This window comes from Papaver somniferum, chromosome 1 (assembly GCF_003573695.1).
Source record: "Papaver somniferum cultivar HN1 chromosome 1, ASM357369v1, whole genome shotgun sequence".
Lineage (NCBI taxonomy): Eukaryota > Viridiplantae > Streptophyta > Magnoliopsida > Ranunculales > Papaveraceae > Papaver > Papaver somniferum.
The window spans coordinates 126,465,249-126,491,324 of record NC_039358.1 but is presented as its reverse complement, the minus strand read 5'-3'; the positions used below and the strand labels follow the sequence as shown (position 1 = coordinate 126,491,324).

Genomic DNA, 26,076 nt, shown 5'->3' with positions numbered 1-26,076 from the left:
ACTACGTTCAGAGTGCCAATTTCACTAACATCAAGAATATAGATTCTTTATTGAGCACAAGTCTAGTTTGAATAATATGGTTGTCGATGCACTTAATCGTTTTACTAATCATAGCGCTGGTGGGTTATTATTTGTTCCTATCCATTATGAATTAATTGTCTTTCTATTGATCCCAACTATTATGTATTATGGAGAAATGTTCCTCTGCGTAACAAGGTACTTGCGATTTTGTTTTATATAGTGGGTTTCTTTTAAAGGTAGATTTATGCATTCTGGTTCCATTCATGAGCAATTTATTAAAGGTCTTACGTCAGTCATCTTTCTATCCATTTCTGGCGAGATAATACGATTTCTCTTGTGGAAGCTCGTTACTTTTGGAATTCTCTCAAAAGGGATGTCAATGATTTTGTGCGATGTTGAATGCTTTGTCAATGATGTAAAGGTCATGCACAAAACACAAGTTTATACATTCGTCTTCCAGTTCCGGATGCTCCTTGTAAAGATTTATCAATCGACTTTGTACTAGTTTTACTGAGAACAAAAATATCTCATGTTTTTATTTTCATAGTTTTTGATCAATTTTCAGATATGGTGCACTTTATTCCCCGCAAGAAGATCATCGATGTCATAACTACAAAAAATCTTTTCTTACATGAGATTGTTCGTTTACAAGGAATTCCCAAGACTATTACATATGATGAAAGCACGAAGTTCCTAAATAGTGAACTGCACTTTAGGGAATCTTATTCGTTGCTTATATGGAACAAGCCATGACAATGGGATTTATCTCTTTCTTAAGCTGAGTTTTCCTAAATCAGTTTACTGGTTATGAACCTTTTCAAATTATTTATTCCAGGGTTCCTAATCACACATTAGACCTGGTGTCTTTACCATTTGTTCCTAGTTCGAATGTCGCAGCTGATAACATGATCGAGTCTCTTCAAGTGCTACATGAATATGGTAAAGAAAACTTGGAAGTTTCTTATGCTAAGTATTATCTAGATACTAATTTTAGGATACATTTTCAGTCTTTTACGTTGGTGATCTTGTTATGCTATACTTAAGAAATGATCATTTTCCTATTGGTATCTACGACAAAAAAAAAAACAAGAAGATTGAACATATACGCATTCTTAAGAAAATCATAGACAACACATATGTTGTTGACCTTCCAAATCATATAAACACCTGGTCCACATTTAATGTCAAGGACATCTTCTCTCATTTCCACGACGATGATGTTTTTCTCTCAACGTCGAACTCAATGTCGAGTTGTTTTTAAGAATAGGTGTCCTGATGTATGACATTTAGCTGAACGAAGTCACCCCTTTTTGACATGAGTCACATCTCTTCATGCTTTTAATTTGTTTCTTAATTTATGATTTCCTTTTCTAGTTCTATTTGGTTTCCTAGTTTGGTTTAATTATTTTTTTTCTAGTTATTTCCTTATCCTACTTATAGTGTCTTTAGGAAATAGTGAAACTTATATAAGAGGGCTTAGTATTGTAGAATTCTATATCCAACATTATTATTTGATTTATGCAAGTTATTTTTCTTTGTATTATATTCTAGTTTTGTTGTTACTTTTGTGAGTCTGTCGACCTCACACTAGTTTTTATTATCTATTGGATCTTTTATCCAACTTATACATTTTTTTTATGTTAGAATGTTATACAATATTCAAGCAAGGTTTTGAAAGCTTAAAATCAATAAACACAAATTTTGAAAGTTGCGAGAGCTTTTTGGAAATATTCGTTATTTTAACAGTTTTTCAACTTTATAGAAAATGGATTAAGGTTCCTCAATATCTATGTTTGATTTTGATTCAATAACCTGAATTTGAAACTCGTCGGCTCCGAATTCTTTGTCAAACGGAAAAGAAAGAGTAAGTATACTATTTTAAATATAATGTAATCCAATTGATTCCTATCACCTCTTTTTTGAGGATGTTTGAGAGATGATTCCCATTGTCTCTCCAACTGAATGTCATTAAATCTAAACAAAAGAAACTTGTGTCAGACACAGTTTCTTTTTTGGGATGGCTCGTACAAATTCTTGTCATTCACTAATGTGAAAATATTTAAATGCATGACTAAGAAAAATGAAAATGTATTTAAAGAGCGTTCCAAAGGTTTACATGTCGTTTACCTTAAACGATTTAAAATGCGATTTTTTTTTCTCTTTTACAATGAGAGGTATTTTACCTACAAAATCAAGTTACTAAGCAAAAAAAAAAAAAGGAAATTCGAACACAAAACCTCTTGGTACATCCACCGAGTATGACTTAAACCCATGACCATTCGTATACTTAGTTACCCACTATTTATGGGTGAAAACTATTTCTGTCGGTTTTGGTAATTTGGGGTGTGTGGATGAGAAATGAATCTAAACCTTAAACAAATGCATTGCACGGGAGTTCTTGTGATTCGAGAAATCGATCTGTACAACTCTGGCCTAAACCAAGAAATGACCGTTCCAGACTTGCTTCAGTCACAAAGTGAAGGAGATGGGGTTGATCTTAGGGAGGGAAGCGAAGAAGGTGTTGAGATTGTGAAGGTGTTGTCTGTGTATGACTTTTATCAGAAAGCTGAACAGGCTTACAGAATGTAAGCTATCAGTTCAGGTGTTTGAAAACGATTGTATCAACACTTGGTTTCTGTTGTCTTGTGTTGTTTTGAAATAGGGAGGAGAACCTATTTATACAAGTCATTGAGCCTTACCCACGTCTCTCATAGGAAGTGGAGTGATGGAGTAGTGGAGTTGCGCGTGTTAGAGTCACACGATTTGTCTTGCACAGTTCTCCCATCATCACTAACCGTCCATGTCTTCCTGACACGTTCTTGTGATGGCGCGTTGTGCGCTGCACGCTGTAAACCGCCAGACCAATACCCCAGTATGTATCCCCCAATTTGTGACATGATTAATGTCTCGAGTGTGTGGATCGTGGGACCCACAAAAGGTAGCATGTGATGCTAGATTAAATAACTAAGTTATTTAGGAAGTCGATATTTGTGAAATATCGTGTGTATTCTATGCAGGTAATGCATCGAATATAATCAGCATGTGTGAAGCACCGCTGTTTTAAGGCTTAACGAAGTAATTCATGATTAAGCGTCTTAAAATAGATGCATGTCTAGCCATCTTCGAGTGATCGTTTGGAGGCTGCACATGTAAGTCCTGACTTGGCCGATCACTTTGTGTGAAAGAGTGGTGGACGGTGATCGTGGTGATGTCTCACTGGTCGCCTAACTCCTGTCTTAAGTTGTTGTTCAAGCTGGTGAAGTTGGACGGACGAGATTGATTGCGACCCACATCTGCGACCGTTGGATTAGGGTTTAGGAGGTGCTCAAACACCAACCTTTAGCTTGGTCGAATCCAAGCATGAGAGACATATTTTGCAGGGCCGATCGGGCATGCGTGTAGAAGACATTCTGGTGTAGGAGCCTATACCTCACTGTCTCATGAAGGTGCAATCTAGACCACTGAATTTGTCAGGAAAAGAGGAATGGCTGAGATTGATTTGCGACAGAAATCTCCTGTTGCAAAGGCCGCGCGTCATGCCTACTTCGGGGGCGCGTTTCGAGACGACCAATCCTGGTCGGTGTACACGTTTATACCTTATTGTCCCATAGAAACGCGATCTAAGCCACTCAATTTGTCCGGCGAAGTTGAGTGGTCGAGATTGGTTCGCAATTGGGAAGTGTGACCACGCCTAGTTTGGGCATGCGAATCGAGGCAACCAGCCATGGTATGCCTTGGCCGATCAGGTGTGGAGATAGGTGGGACCACAATAATCGTGTTGATACTCACCGGACCTGCTTAGTCTATTCCTGGACCCTCCATTCGAGCAGGAGAAAATGGACGCTCGTGATTGATTTGCGACAGAAAACCCTAATTAGGGTTTTTGGCCGGTCGCGTGTTAGCTAGTTTGGCTAACCGGAAATACGTGTTATATACCTCATCTGGAGAGGCCGATTGTGTGGGGCACTTATTAGGCGGTGCTGAGTGCGGTGGTATGTGTCCGACCATTTCAGGGTAAATCTAAGCCATCCAACCATGCTGGTGATGTTGGATGGTCGTGATCAATTTTAGGTTTTTAGTGGACTTTTCTGCGACCCTCAATTCTCCACGCTAACCCAACTTCGGACAATCGTATATTGCAATCTGGTCAGGTTAGGGACGAGTCGGTCATGCAGGTAGGAAGAAGGTCTGCCGGCGTACAGGACAAGCTTTGCCTAACCGGTCATGGGATAATCTACGCCGTCCAACCATGCTGGTGAAGTTGGACGGTCATGATGAATTTGAGACTTTCGTAGGCGGTCTTGTGCGCACGAGCTTTTCCAAGCTGCTCTACACCAGTCTGGATATCCCATTCTTGGCTGGCGTTTGGTGATTATTTTGTCAGGCGTGACTTTGCACCTATGTGGCCGACTTGCGTGGTCGTGATTATTTCCAAGACTGACGTAGATAGTCTAGATGCTCGATGGGGTTAGTGTAACACTCCGAGAATTGCAGCCTGTACGGGTATTTCGTATATGCTTCATTATTAACGCTTGGATATTCGTATTGCTCTGCTGAGAGCAACACTCAGTCGTCATGTCGCACCAATAATGAGAGTGGAGCAGTACATAAAATACAAGGCTGGTCATGCTTAATTGATAATGCTATAATTTTATAGTGAGAAAGTATTCACCATTTTATCAGTGGCTTTATCCTTTGCAGGATGTTAGCGCATAATTTCGGCCTTTACAATTTTAGCCTTTAATGAAAATCCACCATCAATACTAGGTAAATTAGCCAAGTGAAGAAGTATTCATCACTTATCAGTGGCTTTATCCTTTACAGGATGTCAGTGCATAAATTTGGTTTTACAATTTTAGCCGTGAACTAAAATCCACCATCAACATTAAGTCCCCTGCCTAGCACATAATGGTTACACTATTGTGGGGTAGGCATTATATGGTGACATATACAGATAAAACTTATGAAACGAAGTTAGATGGTACCAGGAGAGACGAGTCGTCCTGTCCTTGGAGCATGTCACGTTCAAGAGGCGTCTAGGCGAGCGTTCCCCTAGCATGATGTCAGTCTTGCCTGCTTCGATCGATCTTGCTATGCCTGCTTCTGTCGAGAGCCTGCTTCGTGCTTGCTCCGCTCGAATGTGGGGCTGCTGTGGCTGCTTCGTTCGTGGGAGTACGCCAGGTATGACTACGACCTTGGTGGGACCGGTTTCCTCCTTCGTGTATTCGAGCCAAGAAGGGAATAGAACTTGTATGCTCCTCTTCCCATAGAAAACCGTGCGTGTAACCTTGGACGGATGTGGACCCCACCATGTATATACTTCGACCAAACGTCACCATGTTGCACATGTTTGATAGGCATGTGGGTCGGCCTGCTTCGCTCAACCGTGGGACTCATCATGCGCCTGCTTGATCGAACGTGGGCTTGTTGTGCCTGCTTCGGTTAAACATGGGTCCACTCTGTGCCTGCTTTGGTCGAATGTGGGATCCGATATAAGCATGCTTTCTTCGAACATGGGCAGATGTGCATGCTTCGATCAAACACGGGTCCACCGTGTACATGCTTCAAATGTCGGCCTTGTGCTTCGACTGAAAACCGGCCCTGCTGTGTGCGCATATTTCATTCGAATACCATCCTTATGACCTTGATCAACACCAGCTTCGTGGACTCGACCAACATCGGCCTTATTTGCTGACGTGGCCCAATACCAGCCTTGTGACCTTGATCGACCTTGACCAATACCGACTTGACGTGACCCAATACAAGCCTACTTGCGTGACGTTATATCAGTCTTGCTTACGTGACAGGATATTAACTTTGCGATCTCGACCAATACCAGATTCGCGGACTTGAGCAACACCGACCTTGTTTGCTGACGTGGCCCAATACCAGCCTTGCTTGCTTTGCCCGTACGGTTTATGTGCTTGCTCGAGTGTCATCCTTGCTACTTCGACTAAATACCGACCCAGCTAGCTTGACCAAACACCGGCCTTGCTGCCCGCTTGAACGTGGGACCCACCGCGTGCTTGCTTGGCTCAAAAATGAACTTTGTGTGCTCAAATGTGAATGTGGGTCCTGCAGAGAGCGTTAAAGCAGCTTCTGGAGTGAACGTGGAGGCGGCTCCTGGAGATAGCATTGAAGCAGGATTCTGAAGCGAACGTGGGTCCCGAAGAGAGCGTTGAGGCGGCTCCTGAATAGACCATTGAAGCAGCTCCTGCTGGAGGGAGAGTTGAAGTGGCTTCCTCTTCAGTTTGATTTACCCTTGCAAATTCCATGTTTCTTGATTGAACATCTCTCTCGTGTTGAAGAAATCCTTGACTAACGGTGAAGGAACTTGATGCTGAGCCTCAGTCCCCAAGCGTGGTTTACATGGTTTGTATGGTCGGTGGGTTTATCATAAAGATATCGCCATCTTGCCTCCGAAGCTCTATTAATTTTCTATGAGAAAATAAAATATGCAGAAGTTCGGATTACCTATGTTCGTAGTAGTTGTTGCTGTGGTGAAGCTCGGGCACTGGTATCAACAAACGACCAACGGTTCTTAGCTGCAGCTGTGATCAGAAGAGACTGGCAGGAAGGGGCGTGACAGCTATGGGCACGAACTTGCCGGTCTCTCGTTATTAGAGGGAGAAGCATGATGGAACCAATAACTTCTTGATGTTTCTTCTGGAATGAAAAAGAGGGAGACAGTCCCCTGCCCACGAGTATCCACTGAGCCTTCGACTTGATAGATGTTGTCACACTGGTCTCATGAGGCCGTCTTTACTACGTTGTGTTTCATAGACATCCAGGAATATCACCGATCTTTGACAATACGCCTGTTCTCTTGAGTCTATACTCGTATTTGAATATCTTGGAATCATAATGATAGCGTGCTTGCATCCATGTTTGATATGGACAACGCGCTAAGAAGTCCCCAATCACACTCCTTTGGTAACGCAACTACTTCTTCTATGGGAGACTGAAAGCGTCTTTTAATGTTTCTGCCGTCAATACAGATATGGAATATCTTGGACGTTGTTTCATCATTGTTGCAGTCGTGTATGCGGTACTGGAGTTGGAGTTGGCGTGCAGGATGTTGTATCTCGGTGGTTTTCCTCTTACTGCTTCAGCGAAACTGGTTCTTTCTATTAGGGCAAATGTTGTTGTAGATGAGCGTTCAACAGCTCCAGAGGATGACAAAAAGCGCATATTCTCCAACATAGCACGATAGACATGCACCACTGTCTGATAAAGTGACTCGCCCGGATCTTGCTTGACATGACACGTGGACATCGTTATCTCCTTGAGGCTGCTCCCTTGAGGTATCAGCTCCAGTGGAAGATTTCCGCCATAGAACGTTGATACGTTGCACCGGAATTCATTAAACCAAATGGCAGTACTGTATAATAAAAATTCCCGAGAGGAGTTCGAAAAGCTATCTTACTTGTGTCATGCTCGTACATCCTTATCTAGTTGTAGCTGCTACATCCATCCATGGAGGAGAACATGTCGTGTCCGCTGGTTGCATCTACTAACATGTCGATGTTAGGTAGAGGAGGATCGTTTTTGGGGCAGCATATGTTCAAGCCTCTGAAATCCATGCAACATCTGATCTGTCCATTTTCCTCGTGTCTGAACTGCAACTGTTTAACCGGCTTGGATCTAGGTATGCCATGTAGATGATGGGTGACCAATTTTCATCTAAATCTGGCATTTCTTCATACCTCCAAGCGAATATGTCCTGGTACTCTTTGAGAAGTTCCACGAGCTTCGTGCGTTCATCCATACACAAGGTTGAGCTGATGGAGATAGGCCTAGGAGATTCCTCAACGATTTCAATCTCATCAGTTGTGGAGTTGGTGCCATCTTGCAGCTGTTGTGGAGCATCTAACACTTCTTCTTGTGGTTCGTTTCTGTTGTAGCATTCCATTGGGTGGAGAGACTGGGTAACAGTCTCTCCTGCTAATTGATAATGGAAGTTTCGATATACCATTTTCCCTTTCTGGTCACGACTCGCCACAAATGTTCGTTCCCTCTTGGTGTGAACATGGGTTTCGGCTTCACCGGATGAAGAAGAATGTTTCTTCAGCAAAGATGCGTCGTGGGGCTTAGCCCTCAATGATGCGAGTCGATCCTCCTCCTGGATTGACGCCCATGTGGGGAGTGGGATGCAATGGTCCTTGTCTGATTCTTCCTGTGGAGCTTCCCTCGGTTCGAACAGTTCCACCCCGCATATTGGTGCTTATGGAGACGATGATGCAGGAATACGTACGACTTCTTCATTCAACATAGTCTTCAGGCACTGGTGATATGTTGAAGGGACGATACCATATGTGCTAGTCTGGTTTCCTTCAAAGTATGTCATTGTGGTAGGATGTCGTACGATCTTGCACGGGAGGACCTTGGCTTTCCTGAGAGTCTTGAGGGTAATCACATTCGAAGACGCTCCTGTGTCGATGGGGGCTCTCTTGAAATCTAAATCCTTGATGCGTGTAGTAATATGTAGGGCCCAGTTGTGACCTCCCTCTGGTTGATTGCAGCAAACGTCTCCGCCCGATGATTCTTCGAGAGGTGTAAGAGTTCGCATAAACCTTCCACTAAAGCCGCTTCCTGATCCACCGGTATCTGGTTCATACTGAAAATATTGACTTGAGGAGGATCGTTGTAAGGATCAGTTCCCAATGTAGGAGTCTCCATGACAGGACCGCTCATATCTGATGTCATCTTGATGAGGAGATCGAGTATGTCGTTTATCGCTTCTTTGATCAGGTCCATGTAGGCCCGCGCTGCTGAAGTACCTTCTTCGGGTGCGTTGAATGCGTTCCTTGTTGGCTCCAGGGGCTGTCGTGTCTCTTGTGGCAATCGATCAGTTAATGCTTTAAGAAAAGTGAGCACCTCTTTCTGAGTTGCAGCCATATCCGTTTGAGTCTTAGCAAGGACTTCCTGCCTCTCCATCAAATCTACGGTGGTAATGGGAGATGGTCCTCCTCTTGCTCCTCTAGCTCCTTGTCCTGATGAAGGGGTGGAAGTTGCTCTGGTGACGGCTGGAGGCGTTACACTTGAAGAGATGCCAGGGTTTGTGGCAGCTCTGGCTCTGGTGATAGGAGGTGTCACGCCCAATGGAATATATCCTCCTGCTCCGCTGGTGCTGATAGTATAGGAAGTAATTCCAAGAGATACATTGATGGTATTGACTGGCTGCACGGTGATACCACTGATTGGGATATCAACACCGAGAGTGTTGTCAGCGCTAGTCCCGTCAGGATTGGTTGTTGACCCAGACCTAAGATCCACCATTTCGAAATTGATAAGATTGAATTGGATTTGAAAATTGATTTTTCAACCGAGAGATTAATCTCCCACTGTGGTCGCCAATAGTTTATGGGTGAAAACTATTTCTTCCGGTTTTGGTAATTTGGGGTGTGTGGATGAGAAATGAATCTAAACCCTAAACAAATGCACTGCACGGGAGTGCTTGTGATTCGAGAAATAAATCTGTACAACTCTGTCCTAAACCAAGAAATGGTCGTTCCAGACTTGCTACGGTCACAAATTGAAGGAGATGGGGTTGATCTTAGGGAGGGAAGCGAAGCAGGTGTTGAGATTGTGAAGGTGTTGGCTGTGTATGACTTTTATCAGAAAGCTGAACTGGCTTAAAAAATGTAAGCTATCAGTTCTGATGTTTGAATACGATTTTATCAACACTTGGTTTCTGTTGTCTTGTGTGGTTTTGAAATAGGGAGGAGAACTTATTTATACAAGTCATTGAGCCTTACCCACGTCTCTCATGGGAAGTGGAGAAAGTGGAGTGATGGAGTAGTGGAGTTGCGTGTGTTAGTGTCACACGATTAGTCTTGCCCACTTCTCCCATCATCACTAACCGTCCATGTCTTCATGACACGTCCTTGTGATGGCGCGTTGTGCGCTGCACGCTGTAAACCGCCAGACCAATACCCGGTATGTATCCCCCAGTTTGTGAGATGATTAATGTCTCGAGTGTGTGGATCGTGGGACCCACAAAAGGTAGCATGTGATGCTAGATTAAATAACTAAGTTATTTAGGAAGTCGATATTTGTGAAATATTGTGTGTATTCTATGCAGGTAATGCATCGAATATAATCAGCATGTGTGAAGCATCGTTGTTTTAAGGCCTTACGGAGTAAGTCACGATTAAGCGTCTTAAAATAGATGCATGTCTATCCATCTTCGAGTGACCGTTTGGAGGCTGTACAGGTAAGTCCTGACTTGGCCGATCACTTTGTGTGGAAGAGTGGTGGACGGTGATCGTGGTGATGCCTCACTGGTCACCCAACTCCTGTCTTAGGTTGTCCGTCCAAGATGGTGAAGTTAGACGGACGAGATGGATGCGACCCACATCTGCGACCGTTGGATTAGGGTTTAGGAGGTGCTCAAACACCAACCTTTAGCTTGGTCGAATCCAAGCATGGGAGAATATTTGGCAGGGCCGATCGGGCATGCGTGTAGACGGCATGCTGGTGTAGGCGCCTATACCTCACTGTCTCATAAAGGTGCAATCTAGACCACTGAATTTGTCAGGCAAAGAGGAATGGCTGAGATTGATTTGCAACAGAAATCTCATGCCGCAAAGGTCGCGCGTCATGCCTACTTCGGGAGCGCGTTTCGAGACGACCAAGCCTAGTCGGTCTTGGCCGATCAGTCAGGCGTGCAGATGGGGGGCTGATGTACACGTTTGTACCTTATTTTCCCATAGAGTGTGATCTAAGCCACTCAATTTTTCCGGCGAAGTTGAGTGGTCGAGATTGGTTCGCAATTGGGAAGTGTGACCACGCCTAGTTTGGGCATGCGAATCGAGGCAACCATCCATGGTATGCCTTGGCCGATCGGTTGTGGAGATAGGTAGGACCACAATAATCGTGTTGATACTCACCGGACCTACTTAGTCTATTCCTGGACCCTCCATTCGAGCAGGAGAAAATGGACGCTCGTGATTGATTTGCGACAGAAAACCCTAATTAGGGTTTTTGGCCGGTCGCGTGTTAGCTAGTTTGGCTAACCGAAAATACGTGTTATATACCTCATCTGGAGAGGCCGATCATGTGGGGCACTTATTAGGCCGGTGCTGAGTGCGGTGGTATGTGTCCGACCATCTCAGGGTAAATCTAAGCCATCCAACCATGTTGGTGAAGTTGGATGGTCGTGATCAATTTTAGGTTTTTAGTGGACTTTTCTGCGACCCTGAATTCTCCAAGCTGACCCAACTTCGGAAAATCGTATATTGCAATCTGTTCAGGTTAGGGAAGAGTCGGTCATGTAGGTAGGAAGAAGGTCTGTCGGTGTACAGGACAAGCTTTGCCTAACCGGTCATGGGATAATTTACGCCGTCCAACCATGCTAGTGAAGTTGGACGGTCATGATGAATTTGAGACTGTCGTAGGCGGTCTTGTGCGCACGATCTTTTCCAAGATGCTCCACACCAGTCTGGATATCCCATTCTGGGCTGGCGTTTGGTGATTATTTTGTCAGGCGTGACTTTGCACCTATGTAGCCGACTTGCGTGGTCGGTATTATTTCCAAGACTGACGTAGACAGTCCAGATGCTCGATCGGGTTAGTATAACACTCCGAGAATTGCAGCCTGTACGGGTATTTCGTATATGCTTCATTATTAACGCTTGGAGATTCGTGTTGCTCTGCTGAGAGCAACACTCAGTCGTCATGCCGCACCAATAATGAGAGTAGAGCAGTACAGAAAATACAAGGCTGGTCATGCATTAATTGATAATGCTATAAGTTTATAGTGAGGAAGTATTCACCATTTTATCATTGGCTTTATCCTTTGCAGAATATTAGCGCATAATTTCGGCCTTTACAATTTTAGCCTTTAATGAAAATCCACCATCAACACTAGGTAAATTAGCGAAGTGAGGATGTATTCATCACTTATCAGTGGCTTTATCCTTTACAGGATGTCAGTGCATAAATTTGATTTTACAATTTTAGCCCTGAACTAAAATCCACCATCAACACCCATTAAACTACGTATTTGTATGATTTTTGTTGGAGGGAAAGCTATGAGGAAAGATTAAATCGTATATTAGACTTGCTTATTAGGTTGGCTCAATTTATTTTTTCCAACTCGGACCAATATACCTTTGTTCACACACAATCTGTTAGCAAGCTTACATCCCAAACACATTTGTAATTTAGTTTAAAATTTTGGTAATTAAAATTATTACAGATCGAATATGATAAACAAGTAACAAACAGTCAAGATCAAACAAAATCAAGTGAAAATAATATTTTTTTGAAACTAAATAATTAAAGCACGAAGGTATTTTCTTTTTCTTTTTTATATAAAGAAAATTTTATTAATTTTAGCTGCTATTGTGATCTTTTTCTAGAAGAACACATATAGCAGGATCAAACTCTCCAAATATTTCAAGAGTTTTAGTTGTATGCCTGACATTCTTGGCAACGGCATCAACAACTTGATTATTATCTCGACTTACATAAACAAACTCACAAATGTAAAAACTAGAGATAAGATGTTTAATCTCTTTTATTAGGTTTTTATTCTCCCACTGAATGAGTAAAACATTCCCATTAATGGAGTCAATAACTAACTTAGCATCTGCTTCAATTTGGATGGATGGGTGATTCCTTTCTTTGGCCCAGGATAACGCTTCCCTAACTTCCATGCATTCCACTGCTTCTGGATTCAATGCTCCATTTCCACTGCTCCCTTTAATTCCAAGACAGGTACCTGTATGATCACGTAAGACAATGCCAGTTCCAAACTTATTAGAATCATGATCAAAAGAACCATCGATATTATACTTCATAACACCTACAGCTGGTGGTTTCCATCGAGAGTCATTACTACTGGAAATAAGAGTCACAGGAATGGTTGGATCAATGCAATGCATATGAGAGGCTAAATGATAATTTATTTATGCACTGATGTATGAGGGTTTAGAGTTACTCCCTGAAAAACGACATCACACCTATCCTTCCACAAAATCCATGTTCCAATCATAAGTGAGAGTAGCCATCTAGAATTTTCTATAGGCTCGTTAGAAGTAAACCAGCTGATTACCCATTCTGACACAGAGTTGCAGTTATCTCTAACTGCATCTATGTTAATATTTATTCCTCTCCATACTGATCTGGCATGTCTACATTCAAAGATTATATGTTCCATGTCTTCTAAATCATGACCACATGTGTCACAATGAGTGTCTGCATCAGGATTATAAAGAACCCTCTTTCTTTTAGTAACATTGATACCTCTTATGCATTTTCAAATGAATAACTTGATTCTGTGAGCAGCTTGACTTCTCCATAATGTCTTCCAAACTCTGGCATCAACAATCACTCCATTTACTTGTACTTCTCTACTACTGAAAGTTAACATCTTATAGGTACTTTTGACAGAGAACTTACCATCTTTATATGGCATCCATAGCATTACATCTTCCTTTGTACAGTCTATGAGGAAAGACTGTATTTTTAAAACAGTATCAGCATCAAATAAAGTATTCAGAAGAGGAAGGTTCCACTGACTAGTGTTAGGCAAATATAACTCAACAACATCTTCATAGAATCTATAAAGATCACTAATGGGTAATGGTGGGTGTGACACACCAGGTATCCATATGTCCTTACAGATTTTAGTCTTCTGCCCATTATTTATCTCCATGAAGTAGTTCTGCTTCACTATTTCAATACCCTTAGAAATTCCATTCCAAGTGTAAGAACAATTTTTGACTGTGATATTTTGATGAATTAAATAACCACTTTTGAAGTATTTGCTGCACAGTACTTGAGACATTAAACTACTTGAATCTGTGCATATTCTCCATGCAAGCTTTGTAATAAGAGCAAGATTCAGCTTTTCTAAGTCCCTGAAAGCAAGTTCACCTAATTCCTTAGGAGTACATACATTAATCCATGCTACGGGATTTGATCCTCTATTATTGTTATAACCCCAAAAAAAATTCTTTTCTATTGTAGTCAGCTGATGTATAAGATTATAGGGAAGCTTGAATGTACCCATTTGGTAGACTGGAACTGAGTTAAGTACATGCTTAACCATGATGCCTCTGACAGCTTGAGAGAGAGATGTACTTGACCATGCAGAGAATCTGGTTTCAAAATTTTCCTTAATGGATTTAAAAGATTCTTGTTTAGAGTGTCCAAGAATCAATGGAGATCCTAGATACTTTTCTTTAGAACTCATGATTTTAACCCCAAGAATTTGGATTAGGGACTCAACAACTTCTGGTTTTGTCTTCTTACTGAAATTCATTGCAGATTTCTCAACATTGGTTAGTTGACCTGATTGAAAGCTGAAGTTGTGAAGTAACTCCAATAATTTGGTAACTGAAGTATAGTTTGCTTGAGTAAAGATCAAGCAATCATCTGCAAAAAGCAAATGATTAATGGATGGAGAAAGAGCAGCCACTTTAATTCCTTTTATGGACTTATCTTGTAGAGCATTTGTGAGATGTCTTGAAAGATATTCCATTGATAAACTGAACAAATATGGGGATAGTGGATCACCCTGCCTAATGCCTCTTGTTGGACTGAAATCTTCACAAGGAGAACCATTGAGCATGACTGATAATGAAGTAGTACTAATACACTGATAAATTAACTCACAGAAATCATTAGAAAAACCAAAATACTGAAATACCTTAATCAAGAAAGACCACTCCAACCTGTCAAAGGCTTTTGACATGTCTAGTTTTAAGGCCAGCCAACCAGTTTCTCCTCTTTTCTTCTTCATTGAATGAATAATTTCTTGAGCAATAACAGTGTTATCACTATTAGTCTCCCTGAGACATAAGCTGCCCGAACATGAGATATTATTCTATCCATAATGGGCTTAATTCTATTGACAATGACTTTGGAGATGATCTTGTAAGAAGTATTACATAATCCAATGGGTCTGAAGTCACCTGCATTGACTGCCTTCTTCTTCTTAGGAATAATAAAGATGTAAGTTTTGTTGATTTGTTTAAGTATGTGTTTTGTTTCAAAGAATATCTTAACCATTGAACAAACATCATCTCCCACAATGTGCCATTGACTTTTATAGAATCCTGCTTGAAATCCTTCAGGGCCAGGAGCACTCCAATTCTCCATACTTTTAAGATATGATAAAAATTTCATCATTAGAAGGTATTCTAGTGAGCAAAACATTATCTTCAGCTGATATGATAGAAGGAAGAACAGAATAAAAACTTTCATCAAGAACTGGATTAGTAGAAGTACTATTACTTTTGAAATGATCTGTCAAATGAGATGAAATATACTCCCTTGTTAACATCCATTTGTTATCACTGTCTTGTATGGAGTCTATGTTATTTCTGGATTTCCTTTTGTTGACTTTGGAATGGAAGTAACTACTGTCGTTGTCCATGTCCTTGATGAAATGATCTCTAGACTTCTGTTGATAGAATTCACTTTTGATCTTGTGCCATTTGCTTAGTTCCCTGTTGATGTTGAGAACTTTATCATTTGCGCTTGAACCTGAAGAACCTTCTTGGAGAATGCTTAACTCTTTCTGCAACTTGTCTACTTTTTGGTTAATGTCACCAAAATGTTCTTTATTCCATAAGGATAACATCTTCCTTGTGATGTGAAGTTTGTTAACTAACTGAAAAGCAGGAGAGCCATTGACACTAGATTTCCAAGCATTAGCAATAATGGTGGCACAAGAAGCATCATTCAACCAAGTGAGGAAGAACTTGAAAGGTTTCCAACAACTGGGAGCATTAGCATTAGTTTTTATTATGATAGGACTATGATCACTTCCTACTTGATTAAGATGGAAGAGTTTGCTATTGGGAAAGTTTAGTGACCAGCTAATGTTACCTATGGCCATGTCAATTCTAGATCTTTTTGTGCATGTACCCATGTTGTTATTGGTCCAAGTATAGGTTTTACCAACAAATCCTATATCCTCTAGACCACATGTAGAAATAATTTTGTTCACCCAACTATTTGTGGAAGAAGAAGCATGATTCTCATTATCAGTCAAATGGAAATTTAGGTCTCCTATGACTAACCAGGGACTAGAATTTTCAGTGCTTATTTGATGAATATAGTTCCATTGTTCTTTTTTCCTAGTATAATTAGAGTGACCATACATACAAGTTAACAACATTTCTGGCTTGCTGAGATCATTTTGAACCATTGCGTTGAACATATTATACGATTTATCAACAACATCACAGATAAAACCATTTTTCTAGAGAAGAGCTAATCCACCAGAGAGCCCTCGTGGTTCAATGTAATCACAATTTGGGTAATGGTATTGTTTCAGGAGAGGCATGCATTTTTTACTACAAATTTATTCTCATGCAAAAAGATGATATCTAGATTTTGGGTTCTAATCAAGTCACTCAAATGGTTTCTGGTATCTGAATTCTTAAAACCTTGAACATTCCAAGAGATAACTTTCATGTTTGTAATTGGAGCTAAGCAAACAATGAGAAGAAAAATTCTTAATGGGTAGGTATGAGATCTATAACAACACAGGTTAAAAAGCCATGCAAAAATGTTACGTAAAATTTTAATTATACATGAGAGAATTAATAAATGCGCAATAAATAATAAATTTTGTAAAAACGACTTATGTAATGAAAAATTAATAAATTAAAACAGAATTAACTCAGTTTAGGGTTAACATGTTTTTCCTTTTCTGCGTTAACAACCTTTGTGTCTCCGATTGTGACCCCCTGAGCTGTTTGATTGTTCATGATGATGTCAACGTTACTGGACGAAGGTGCAGTGTCACTCTGATCTTGAATCTTATCATTATCTTCCATGGCTCTTTGTCTTTTGCCTAGTCTGATATCATCTTCACTTTCATTCGGAACAATCTCCTTTAGCAGAAAGTTCATATTCACAGCTACACCGTCCTTTGGAGGGACAAAAATGGTTGATTTCACAAAATTCTTTGGATTCTTCCTAGCAGCCGGAACTTTTGATGTCGATGCTGGGACAATGCTTTTCCGGAGACTGTTTTCTTTACCAAAGAAATATGGCTTTTCATGAGCCTTGGCCAAAAAAATTGAAGCATCCCTACATGCTCCTCTGTAGTGCTTGATGACATAGCATTCAGTGCATATTCCACTAGGCCGTCGTTCATAAAAAAACTTGATCCAGCGAGTAATACCAGCATTGGTTATTGTTTTGACTCCTCTTCTTAGTGGGTTTGTGAGGTCAATATTGACACATACTTTGACTAGGTCACTACCTACAGGTATAGCATCTTTTGGCTCTAATGCAACCACTTCTCCCATAATTTCTCTTATTTTTGTAACTGCATCCACATTCATATGTTCAGGGAGTAAAAACGGTAGTTGAATCCAAAATTGTTGGAAGCCCCATTGCTTCTCAGTATAAACCATGTACGGAATATAGTCATGGACCACCAGCAGCTGCTTATTGATACTCCAAGGACGTTCATTAATGACTGTTCAGAAGATCTCATTTGCTGAACTTAAAGATCATAATGTTTGGATCGATTTCGACAATCCTAAGATCTTCAGGAGTCATAAATGGCCATGTGAAACCTATCCATTTTTCCGCAATTTCAACTATCATTCTTCCTTCAATGATAACCTTGCCTATAACACTCGCTTCCCAATTGTTCTTTTCTTCTTCTCCTTCAGCAACATGGTGATTGTAAATAACAATCTCATTAGTGTATCCAAGATCCAACGTAGCTTGCTTAAACTTGTTTACCAGAGTGTTAACTGGTTCACTACTTTCACCTTCCATTGCAAGTATTTCCTTTTAGGTTTTATAGTAAAAGGTTTGTGACGATGAAACAAGTATAAATGGGGATTAAAAAGGCTAGGGTTTATGTTATTTTTGTAAAATATATTTTCATAACTTTGTAGATAATTCTCATTAAAACTGATTGAGAGAATATCTTTTTTAATAAGGAAACACGGATAGCTGGTTGTTGACCATCCGATAATTAAGAGCCAACAGATGCTGATTTGGTAATTGACTTTTTTGAATTTTAAAAAATTCAAGAAGAAAATGAGGCGGGATTTTAGGTGGTATTGACTAGGTGAATCGGTGCAGATGGTTTCCGGCTTCAAACTCTTGCCATTGACATCATCACAAACAATCGTATCAATCAAACGTATGATAAAAACAAGCTCTGCAAACGCCTTAATCACAATACATAAATAGGCAAACGCCATTAGAGACATCAAAAGCTGTAAACACATATTGGAAAAAACATAGAGGATTAGTTTTTCATAGTGAACTCAAATGAGACAAAGAAAAATAGTTTAAAAAGATGAAAACTAATTTTTTTACAAATTAAAATGAAAGAGTTTCAATTCCATAACAAGTGACAAAAAATAATCATGAAATGAAGATTTCTAATGATGAAAACTGATGTTAGAATCCTGAAGAGTATGAATTTGTGCAAACCGAGTTAACTCATCTGTATCGCCGATTCAAAATATCGTCAGGTTATACATTAAACACGAAGTCATCTAAAAAAGAAATGATAGAAGGAAAAAAAACATAAAATGCACGAAAATCGAAAACCATGTCACTTCAAATTTAGTTAAAGACTAACAAAAGAAAATTTCATATAAACAAATAAGAAAAAACTAGTGATCAGACTTTCGTATGTATTTCGAGATAGCTATGTAGAACTTCATATTCTGATAACGAGAAGATGTAATAAAAACCATCGTCTCATTTTGATTTTTATTTGAATAATTTTCCTTTAATAAATGATGAGACGATGACATCAGTGAAAAAACACCTAATTCCTAAAGCCATAGAGTGGTTCGACGAGATACAAAGTTATTTTGGTCGAAAAGTAAATTAAATTCGACCCACTTTGAAGAATGGTTTTGATTAGAGAGTCGACTATGATTTCCATTCTCCTCGTATCATTTTTTGTTCTCCCTTTAACAAAAAAAAACTTAAAAACACCCTAGTTTGCTTGTTTCTCAATTTATGTTTTATCCGTTTCCAACCCTTTTATACTTGCTTGTTCTTTATGATATGCTTTTTAATGTTATAAATTATTATTAGTGTTCAAAGTAAAGCTAATCCCCACTAATTGGAATATGTGTATGTAATGTAACCCCGAAGATGAAAGTTAGAAGCCTATGATATCCTCTCCTATTATTATCTTTTGCATTGCTTGAGTTCGAATTAAGTATCTATCACCTTTCCACCCCTGGAAACAACTTTTTGGACCCATCCTAGTATCATCCTCAGGGAAGCAAAGAATTTAACCAAATCCTTCCTTAATATATTCACCTAGTCCAATCAATGGCCGTCATATGAAAGTATATAAGAACACTGCGCAGAGGCACCCATTCAATCCTCATAACTACTTCTTCCTCCATAAATCTTCTTCCTTTTTTTTTTTTTGGCTTCAAATATCCTTACTGAGTTTTAAAGGATATTAATAATGGCTGGCGAGCAATTAAAACCAGTAGCAACTGGACTCTTGTTCCTTAACTTCTGCATGTATGCTATAGTAGCAGTCATTGGAGGGTGGGCTCTAAACTATGCAATCAATTACGGATTCATTATTGGTATGTAATAATTACCTTTAGTATACTACACATTTCTTTATTCGAAACGCTACATGGACCTTAACCATTGAGCACATATTGCTTGGCGCCTCATATGTTAATGTAGGAATTGCCATTTTTTAGTTTCAATTTTGGTTCACAATTTGTTTGGACAACTTAGTTTTACTTTGATTTGATGATAAAACATGTAGAATTCTGTTTTGGTTAAAAATAAAATTGAAGATGAATCTCGCCCGGGAAACATGCGATTCTGCCAAGAGCACGCTCATAAAACTAGATGCATGGTGATCAAATGATTTATAAGGTTACAACTTACAAGGAACAGCTATATATATATATGAGTATTGATCGGACATAAACTAACTAGCCAGTGCAGTTTATTACTACTAACTAGCCAGTGCAGTTTATAAGTCCTTCCTTGAGTTGATAATCAAATGTTTTAGCTTTTAAGTAATTACTAATTAGTGAAAGTGATGTAAAAAATGTGCAGATTCAAATTTACAGCTACCATCAAATTTTTCACCCATAGCCTTCCCAATTGGAAATGCTGCTACTGGATTCTTTGTTACATTCGCATTGATTGCATCAGTGGTCGGTGCTGGGTCGGCTCTTGCTGGGATTAGCCACATTCGGTCATGGAGTTCTGAAAGCCTGCCATCTGCAGCATCAGTTGCCATTATCGCTTGGACTCTTACTGTCCTTGCCATGGGGTAATAAGCTACAACAGATATTTCTCTAGATCGTTTTTCATTAAAGTTTAACATACACTTCAAGTAAAAAAAGTCTACAGATTCTGTACTTGTCCTGGTTTGGGGCAAAAGAGAAACCATGAACATTCAAATTAATCAGTGCAATCATTAACTTCTCTACATGTATTGCAGTTTGGCCTGGAAAGAGATCGACATTGGAATGAGAAATTCTCGTCTGGTAAGGGTTTGAATTGTCAAGAACATATTTGATATTTGTTCTTTCTTTTCTTTCTTTTTTAGATATTTGCATTTATTAGAATTATTTTTCACATTCTGATTGAGATATGCAATTCTGTATGTGCAGAAAACAATGGAGGCCTTCTTAATAATCCTTTCAGTTACCCAATTAATCTACATTCTTGCCATTCATGGAGGCTCATCAAGGAGATGATCAAAGCAAACTTGAGCCAAATCTCTGGTACCATTATTATTTGTGTGTATGTATATTATATTTGCCAACCGTTTTTTCTTTTAAGTGGAATTTTTTTTATTGAGAAGTGATTGGATTGTGCGGATTGTTTATGGGAATGTTATGGATGGGATTGGATTTGTTTGTACTAAGATTATTTGTCTGTGGGAGTGTTGTAAAAAACAGTAAATGTAATAAATGGTTTGTATAAATTATTGAGCAATTGTTTGTAAGCGTTCGTTAATATTTCACTTATCCTGATAAGTTGTTCTGGCCAAGCTACTCTGATGTGGGCACTTGAAAACAATGTTATTTGAGACTCGATAATTTGTGATGATCTACACTAGTATAGTAAGTAATAAGCTGTTGGTGAATTAACTTCTAATTCGTCATTAGCTAGAATGCAATTCGCCTTCTTCTATTGTGGCTACACTTCGCCTTCTTCTATTGTGGCTACACTTCGCCTTCTTCTATTGTGGCTACACTTGTTGAGTTGTTCCATCACAAATCAATATGCTTCATAGAAGAAAAGAAAAAAAGATTTCCATAAATGGATTTCCAAATAACTGGTAAAAACAGACGAAGATTGTAACAGTAACTTACATTACTTGCACTCGTTAACATTTAGGGAGACTTTACATGGACCAGCAAATTTCATAGGATATTTTTAACATTAAACTCTGACATGCGCCACATGAGACTCGTATTTCCATTTCATCTTCAGCCATATAACGCTCGAATTGAAAGTTGAAACAGACATAGGCGGAACAATAGAGACTGACGTATAACATAAACAACCCCCACTTCTAGAGATTCAAACGTTTTGAAATACCAATAAATTACAAAATTGTAACAAAATATAACGGCATCAGATTCCTTTATAGGAGGTTGGCCAACTGCCAACTGTAAAACTACAGATAATGGTTTTAAACTGCAGGTTATCCTAGTTTAATTGGGGACCATAACTTCCAATTGGGGGCCATGGAATTTTGTTTGTCCCACAAAATTTTTAGGGGTGTAAATATCGCAATGTGAATATACTATTTTACCCTTCACTAATTGAAAATCAGTTTCACTAATTAACTACCCTAATTAAGGCCCCTAATTTATATACCCTAATTAAATCAAAGAGAAAATCAGTTTCTCTTTTATCTTCATCTTCCTCTCCTCCCTTTCTCTTCTCCACCTCCACCATTAACGACTCCACCTCCACCGAGGGAAATTCTTCGAACCGATTCATCGCGTAATCGTCGATGATAAAACTTTAATCGACGATTAACTTCTTCTACAAATATGGCTAAAACAAAACAAACTGCTCGCAAAGCACTTCAAATTCCTAATCTTGTAGATACGGTGAATGCAAAGGTGTACGTACGAAGAGCTCCTGAAGCAAGCAAATCGAAACCCAAAAAGGGAATGGCTCCAATTAGAGGGTACGTGAACTTAAACCCACCTCCTATTCGATGTTTTGATTGTTTTTTGATTGTGTAATCGAGATTGGTAACTGAAAAATAGAAGTTACAGAGTGAGAGTCGTTAGCATCGAAGAAATAATACCCTAACGACTCTTACATTGCATGCTTTTTCTATGAAAAATCGTTAACCTGTTAGTGTAAATATGACGACCCTTAATCTGCTACTTCGACCTTTTGTGCCCTAGAATAGAGTCGTCGCCATATTAGGTTGAAGATGACGACTGTAGTTTGACGACCCCAAATTAGTGCGTAACGACTCTGGGTTGAACTTGAACTGCCTTCTGTTGGAGAAAACGATAGAGTCGTCAGTAGTATATAATCCCTAGACTAGAGTCGTTAGTAATCTATAATTCCTAGAGTCGTCATCTCTTTTAAAGGGCCGGCAGTTACTTGTTTGACGACCCAAGTTTAATCTTTAACGACCCTTTAAGGACCAAAATTATCCTCACTGTCCAATTTTTGCAAAGAGTCGTTACCTTATAAATTACAGTCGTTACTTTGTAATGAAGAGTCGTTAGTTTGTTAGGGCAGATCATTGACGACTCTTTAACTGATAGAGATAAAGTTGATGTGTTATTTTTTTTCGTGTTTGGAATGTAGTGACAAGAAAACGAAAGACAAGGTTGAAATCACGATAACTCCTCCTTCGAAACCTCCCCGCAGCGATAAATACTTACTTGCCGGTCCATTGTGCGGAAGAAGGCCGAGTGAGGTATCATTTTCTATCACCGAACCAAGAAACAAAGGTAATGAGTTGTCCAATTCGTCAGAATCAGACACTCTTGTTGTTTCAGCTAACACTAGTGCTGAAGAAGAAGATGAACAAGAAGAAGAGCAAGTAGAGGAGGAACAGGGTGTAGAACATGAGATACAAGAAGAAGAGATTCAAGAAGAAGAAGAGGAACAAGAAGAAGAGCAAGAAGAGGAGGAAGAGGGTGAAGGTAATGGTAGTGGTGATGATGAGGATGATGGTAATGAGGAGGAACAACATAAAGGTAATAATGGCGGTGATGATAATGATGATGAGGAGGAAGAGAATGAAGGTAATGATGATGAAAAGGATGAAGGTGGTGATGATGATAAAACCACTGTTGAGGATGAGGAAGAGAATGCAAAGGCGAAAAAGCCGGTAAAGAGGGTTAAGAAGGATGGAACAGATATTGCACCCAGTGCGAGACACGTTCCCGCTACTCATTTGATGTTGCCTCCTCTTTGAGGTGGTAAACTTAGATGAGAACCTAGAGATGGGGGAAAAGTTCTATTTGGATATCCTGGATCGTGGGCTCATTACATTAGTTAGACAATCGTAAGAATCCCAAATTTGTTTGATATTTAATTAGTTGGTGTTAACTTGTTTATGTTTTGTTTTTTAAATACGTGTTTGTTTATGTTTTGTAGGATCATAAGGATGCCGCACGTCTTTTCCGGCACCAATCTTCTTTCAAGAAAATGGAGTTGTGGCCGCTAGAAGGTGAATGTGCAAGAGTTATAGATTTGGTTGAAAACTCAGGTTTATACAATGCCGTTCTGAACTCTGTGATTGCGTATGACAAGGTCGCAGTATCTAGTTTCTGTGAAAGGTATCACGCTGAAGTCGACACATTCCAACTTCCTTTTGGTGAGATGGCGATAACTCCTGATGACGCAGAACATATATTAGGGTTGCAGGTCGAAGGCAAATCAACCGGTGAGAAGTTTAAGAGAAGGCCTAGTTGGGAAGACATATATACATGGACCGAAACTTGTTTGGCTGGGATTCCGAGAAGACTAATGGGCTTTTCGAGAAGGGACCTAAGTACCCGAAGAAAGAGTTCAAACTTGTAGATATTAGGAACATGTTTTCTGGGACAGAAAAGAAGGAAAAAGAATGAGGTCTTTCCGATATGGAATGTCGCTATGCGGCGGCTGGGTATTTGTTGTATGTCCTTGCTTCGGTTATATTTCCTGACAGCAAAGGTAACCGGGTGAGCGACAACCTTCTTCAGCTTTTGGATCCCTTGGAAGATGTGAGCAAGTACTCTTGGGGGACTGCCATAATTGCACACCTGAATGGTCAGCTTTCTCAGGGATCTCGCAAACTAACTTCTCAAATTAATGGGAATTTGGCTCTAATCCAGGTATTTGGATTGATGAAAGTTTTCTTATTTTTGTACATTTTAAAAATTGAATTATTTATGTTTATTTCATTGGTTGCTATAGGTTTGGATTTATGATCATTTCCCATCACTGATCAAAGATAATGAAGATGTGGAACTCAACCCACAATAGATCAAAGGTAGTCCAACGGGAACCAAATACTTGTTCACTGGTTCTCAAGATAGGGAACAAACTGATGCGTTGATACAAATGCGTCAAAAACTTGACAACATCACGGCTAAAGAGGTAGTCTTCAATCCGTACAAGAATAATAGAGTTGGCGCAATGAAAGATGTCGTGTATTACCATGGCCCTTTGTTTCACCCTAATGGTTTTTCAATGTATAATCCGATAAGAATCATGCGTCAACTTGGTTTTATTCAAGATTCACCCGATGAGGATTATGTACCTCCGTTCAAGCACAAGTTGGAAAAGTGTGAGGATGATGAAGCGGGTATAAAGGTGGCTTATGAACCTGAAGTTGATGTCAAGCATTGGAATGATAGACACTCTAGGCTTGTAGACATCTCATGGTGGGTGCATGCGGATGAAGGTCATGAGGCAACACCGGATTACGTCGAATGGTATGAAGGCTTGATGGTTTTTCAAATAGTGATTGTAGTAGTGGTAAAAACAGGGTCTTTTCAGACTTGTGAAGAAAACAATTTTTTCTAGATTTAAATTAAACAGGAAACTAAATAAAATAATTCAAAGTTTTGGAGAAAAACACCAAGACTAGGATTCCACCAATGACCATTTTAATAGTAAACTCTAAATAGTTCTTATGCAATTTTATCTTTAAAATCAATTCTAATATTTGCCTCAAATAAGTTTTTGAAGTAATAATTGTAATTAAAAAGTATAAAACATCAAAAGTTACTAAAACCCAGCATGCTTCATCAAGTCAATTCACAATTACTCAATAAAAACTATTAATTCAATTTTAATTCGTGCAAATAATTAAATAATAATATTGCAAATAAATATAAAAATTAGAATTATACCAATAAATTACCAATGGCTTCCTCCGTCGTCTCGGCTAATGGGTTTAGCTCCTCATCCCAAAAACACACTCACAAGATAAATTCATGGCTAAAATAGATGTTTTTATTGATGATTATATGATGAAATAGGAATTAGCAACGCTGTAGTGGTGTTACAGCGCCACTGTTACAAAAGAGTATGGTAATTTAAGACTGCTGTAAACGATAACTATCTACTGCTGTGAAACAACGACAGTGGTATGAAAATAAGTCTGCTGAAGAACGACTGACTCTGCAAGTCTGTTCTTCGTGTTCTTCAGAAGCTTTAATGGCAGCAGCAGCGTTGTCTCCTCTATAATTGCTTCTCCTAGGCTCTCATCGACTCTAAACTCTCTCCTAAAGGTTTCTAACCTTTCTTTAATGTAAACCAACACTTATATAGCCTTCAGATTCCCTAGAAACTCGATCAAATTCGAGAATAAATCTCTTATTCTTCACGTGCAGTTTGAACAATAATTCCATCTGTCGATCTTTGTATGCGTCTGTGAGCTATTCTATTGCTCCCAAAATCTTCTCTGACTTGAACTCAACTGTTTTGAAGTATATCCCACGCAAGAATCTCTCCCAAATCTTTCAAACCAATTCAAAACCCTAAACAGGGACCGTGTGCACTGTCTTGACTTTGTGTGGATTTTGTGACTTATCCATTCCAATTAGATGGGTATAATAGCTTCTAACAGGTCCCTTA

At 39.4% G+C, this 26,076-nt stretch overlaps 3 protein-coding genes across 3 annotated transcripts; 1 reads left to right on the top strand and 2 right to left on the bottom strand.

The window, feature by feature from the left end:
- Positions 1-12,359: 12,359 nt before the first annotated feature.
- Positions 12,360-12,911, bottom strand: LOC113350518. Its single transcript, XM_026594667.1, has one exon. It carries the CDS (start codon positions 12,909-12,911, stop codon positions 12,360-12,362), a length of 552 nt encoding a protein of 183 aa, XP_026450452.1.
- A 3,747-nt stretch (positions 12,912-16,658) lies between these two features.
- LOC113350496 lies at positions 16,659-17,405 on the bottom strand. The gene has a single exon (XM_026594642.1). It carries the CDS (start codon positions 17,403-17,405, stop codon positions 16,659-16,661), a length of 747 nt encoding a protein of 248 aa, XP_026450427.1.
- Positions 17,406-19,351: 1,946 nt separating this feature from the next.
- On the top strand, positions 19,352-20,987 carry LOC113332595 (membrane protein PM19L-like). Its single transcript, XM_026579125.1, has 4 exons — positions 19,352-19,577; positions 20,068-20,287; positions 20,459-20,504; positions 20,631-20,987. Exons 1-4 carry the CDS (start codon positions 19,451-19,453, stop codon positions 20,715-20,717), a joined length of 480 nt encoding a protein of 159 aa, XP_026434910.1. The 5' UTR covers positions 19,352-19,450; the 3' UTR covers positions 20,718-20,987.
- Positions 20,988-26,076: the final 5,089 nt, after the last annotated feature.

Coding starts and splice junctions, on each gene's coding strand:
- LOC113332595 (XM_026579125.1), top strand. CDS start 19,451: ATGGCTGGCGAGCAATTAAAACCAGTAGCAACTGGACTCTTGTTCCTT. Junction 19,578..20,067: donor CAATTACGGATTCATTATTG/GTATGTAATAAT, acceptor AAAAATGTGCAG/ATTCAAATTTACAGCTACCA. Junction 20,288..20,458: donor CTTACTGTCCTTGCCATGGG/GTAATAAGCTAC, acceptor CATGTATTGCAG/TTTGGCCTGGAAAGAGATCG.
- LOC113350518 (XM_026594667.1), bottom strand. CDS start 12,911: ATGCATTGCATTGATCCAACCATTCCTGTGACTCTTATTTCCAGTAGT.
- LOC113350496 (XM_026594642.1), bottom strand. CDS start 17,405: ATGGTTTATACTGAGAAGCAATGGGGCTTCCAACAATTTTGGATTCAA.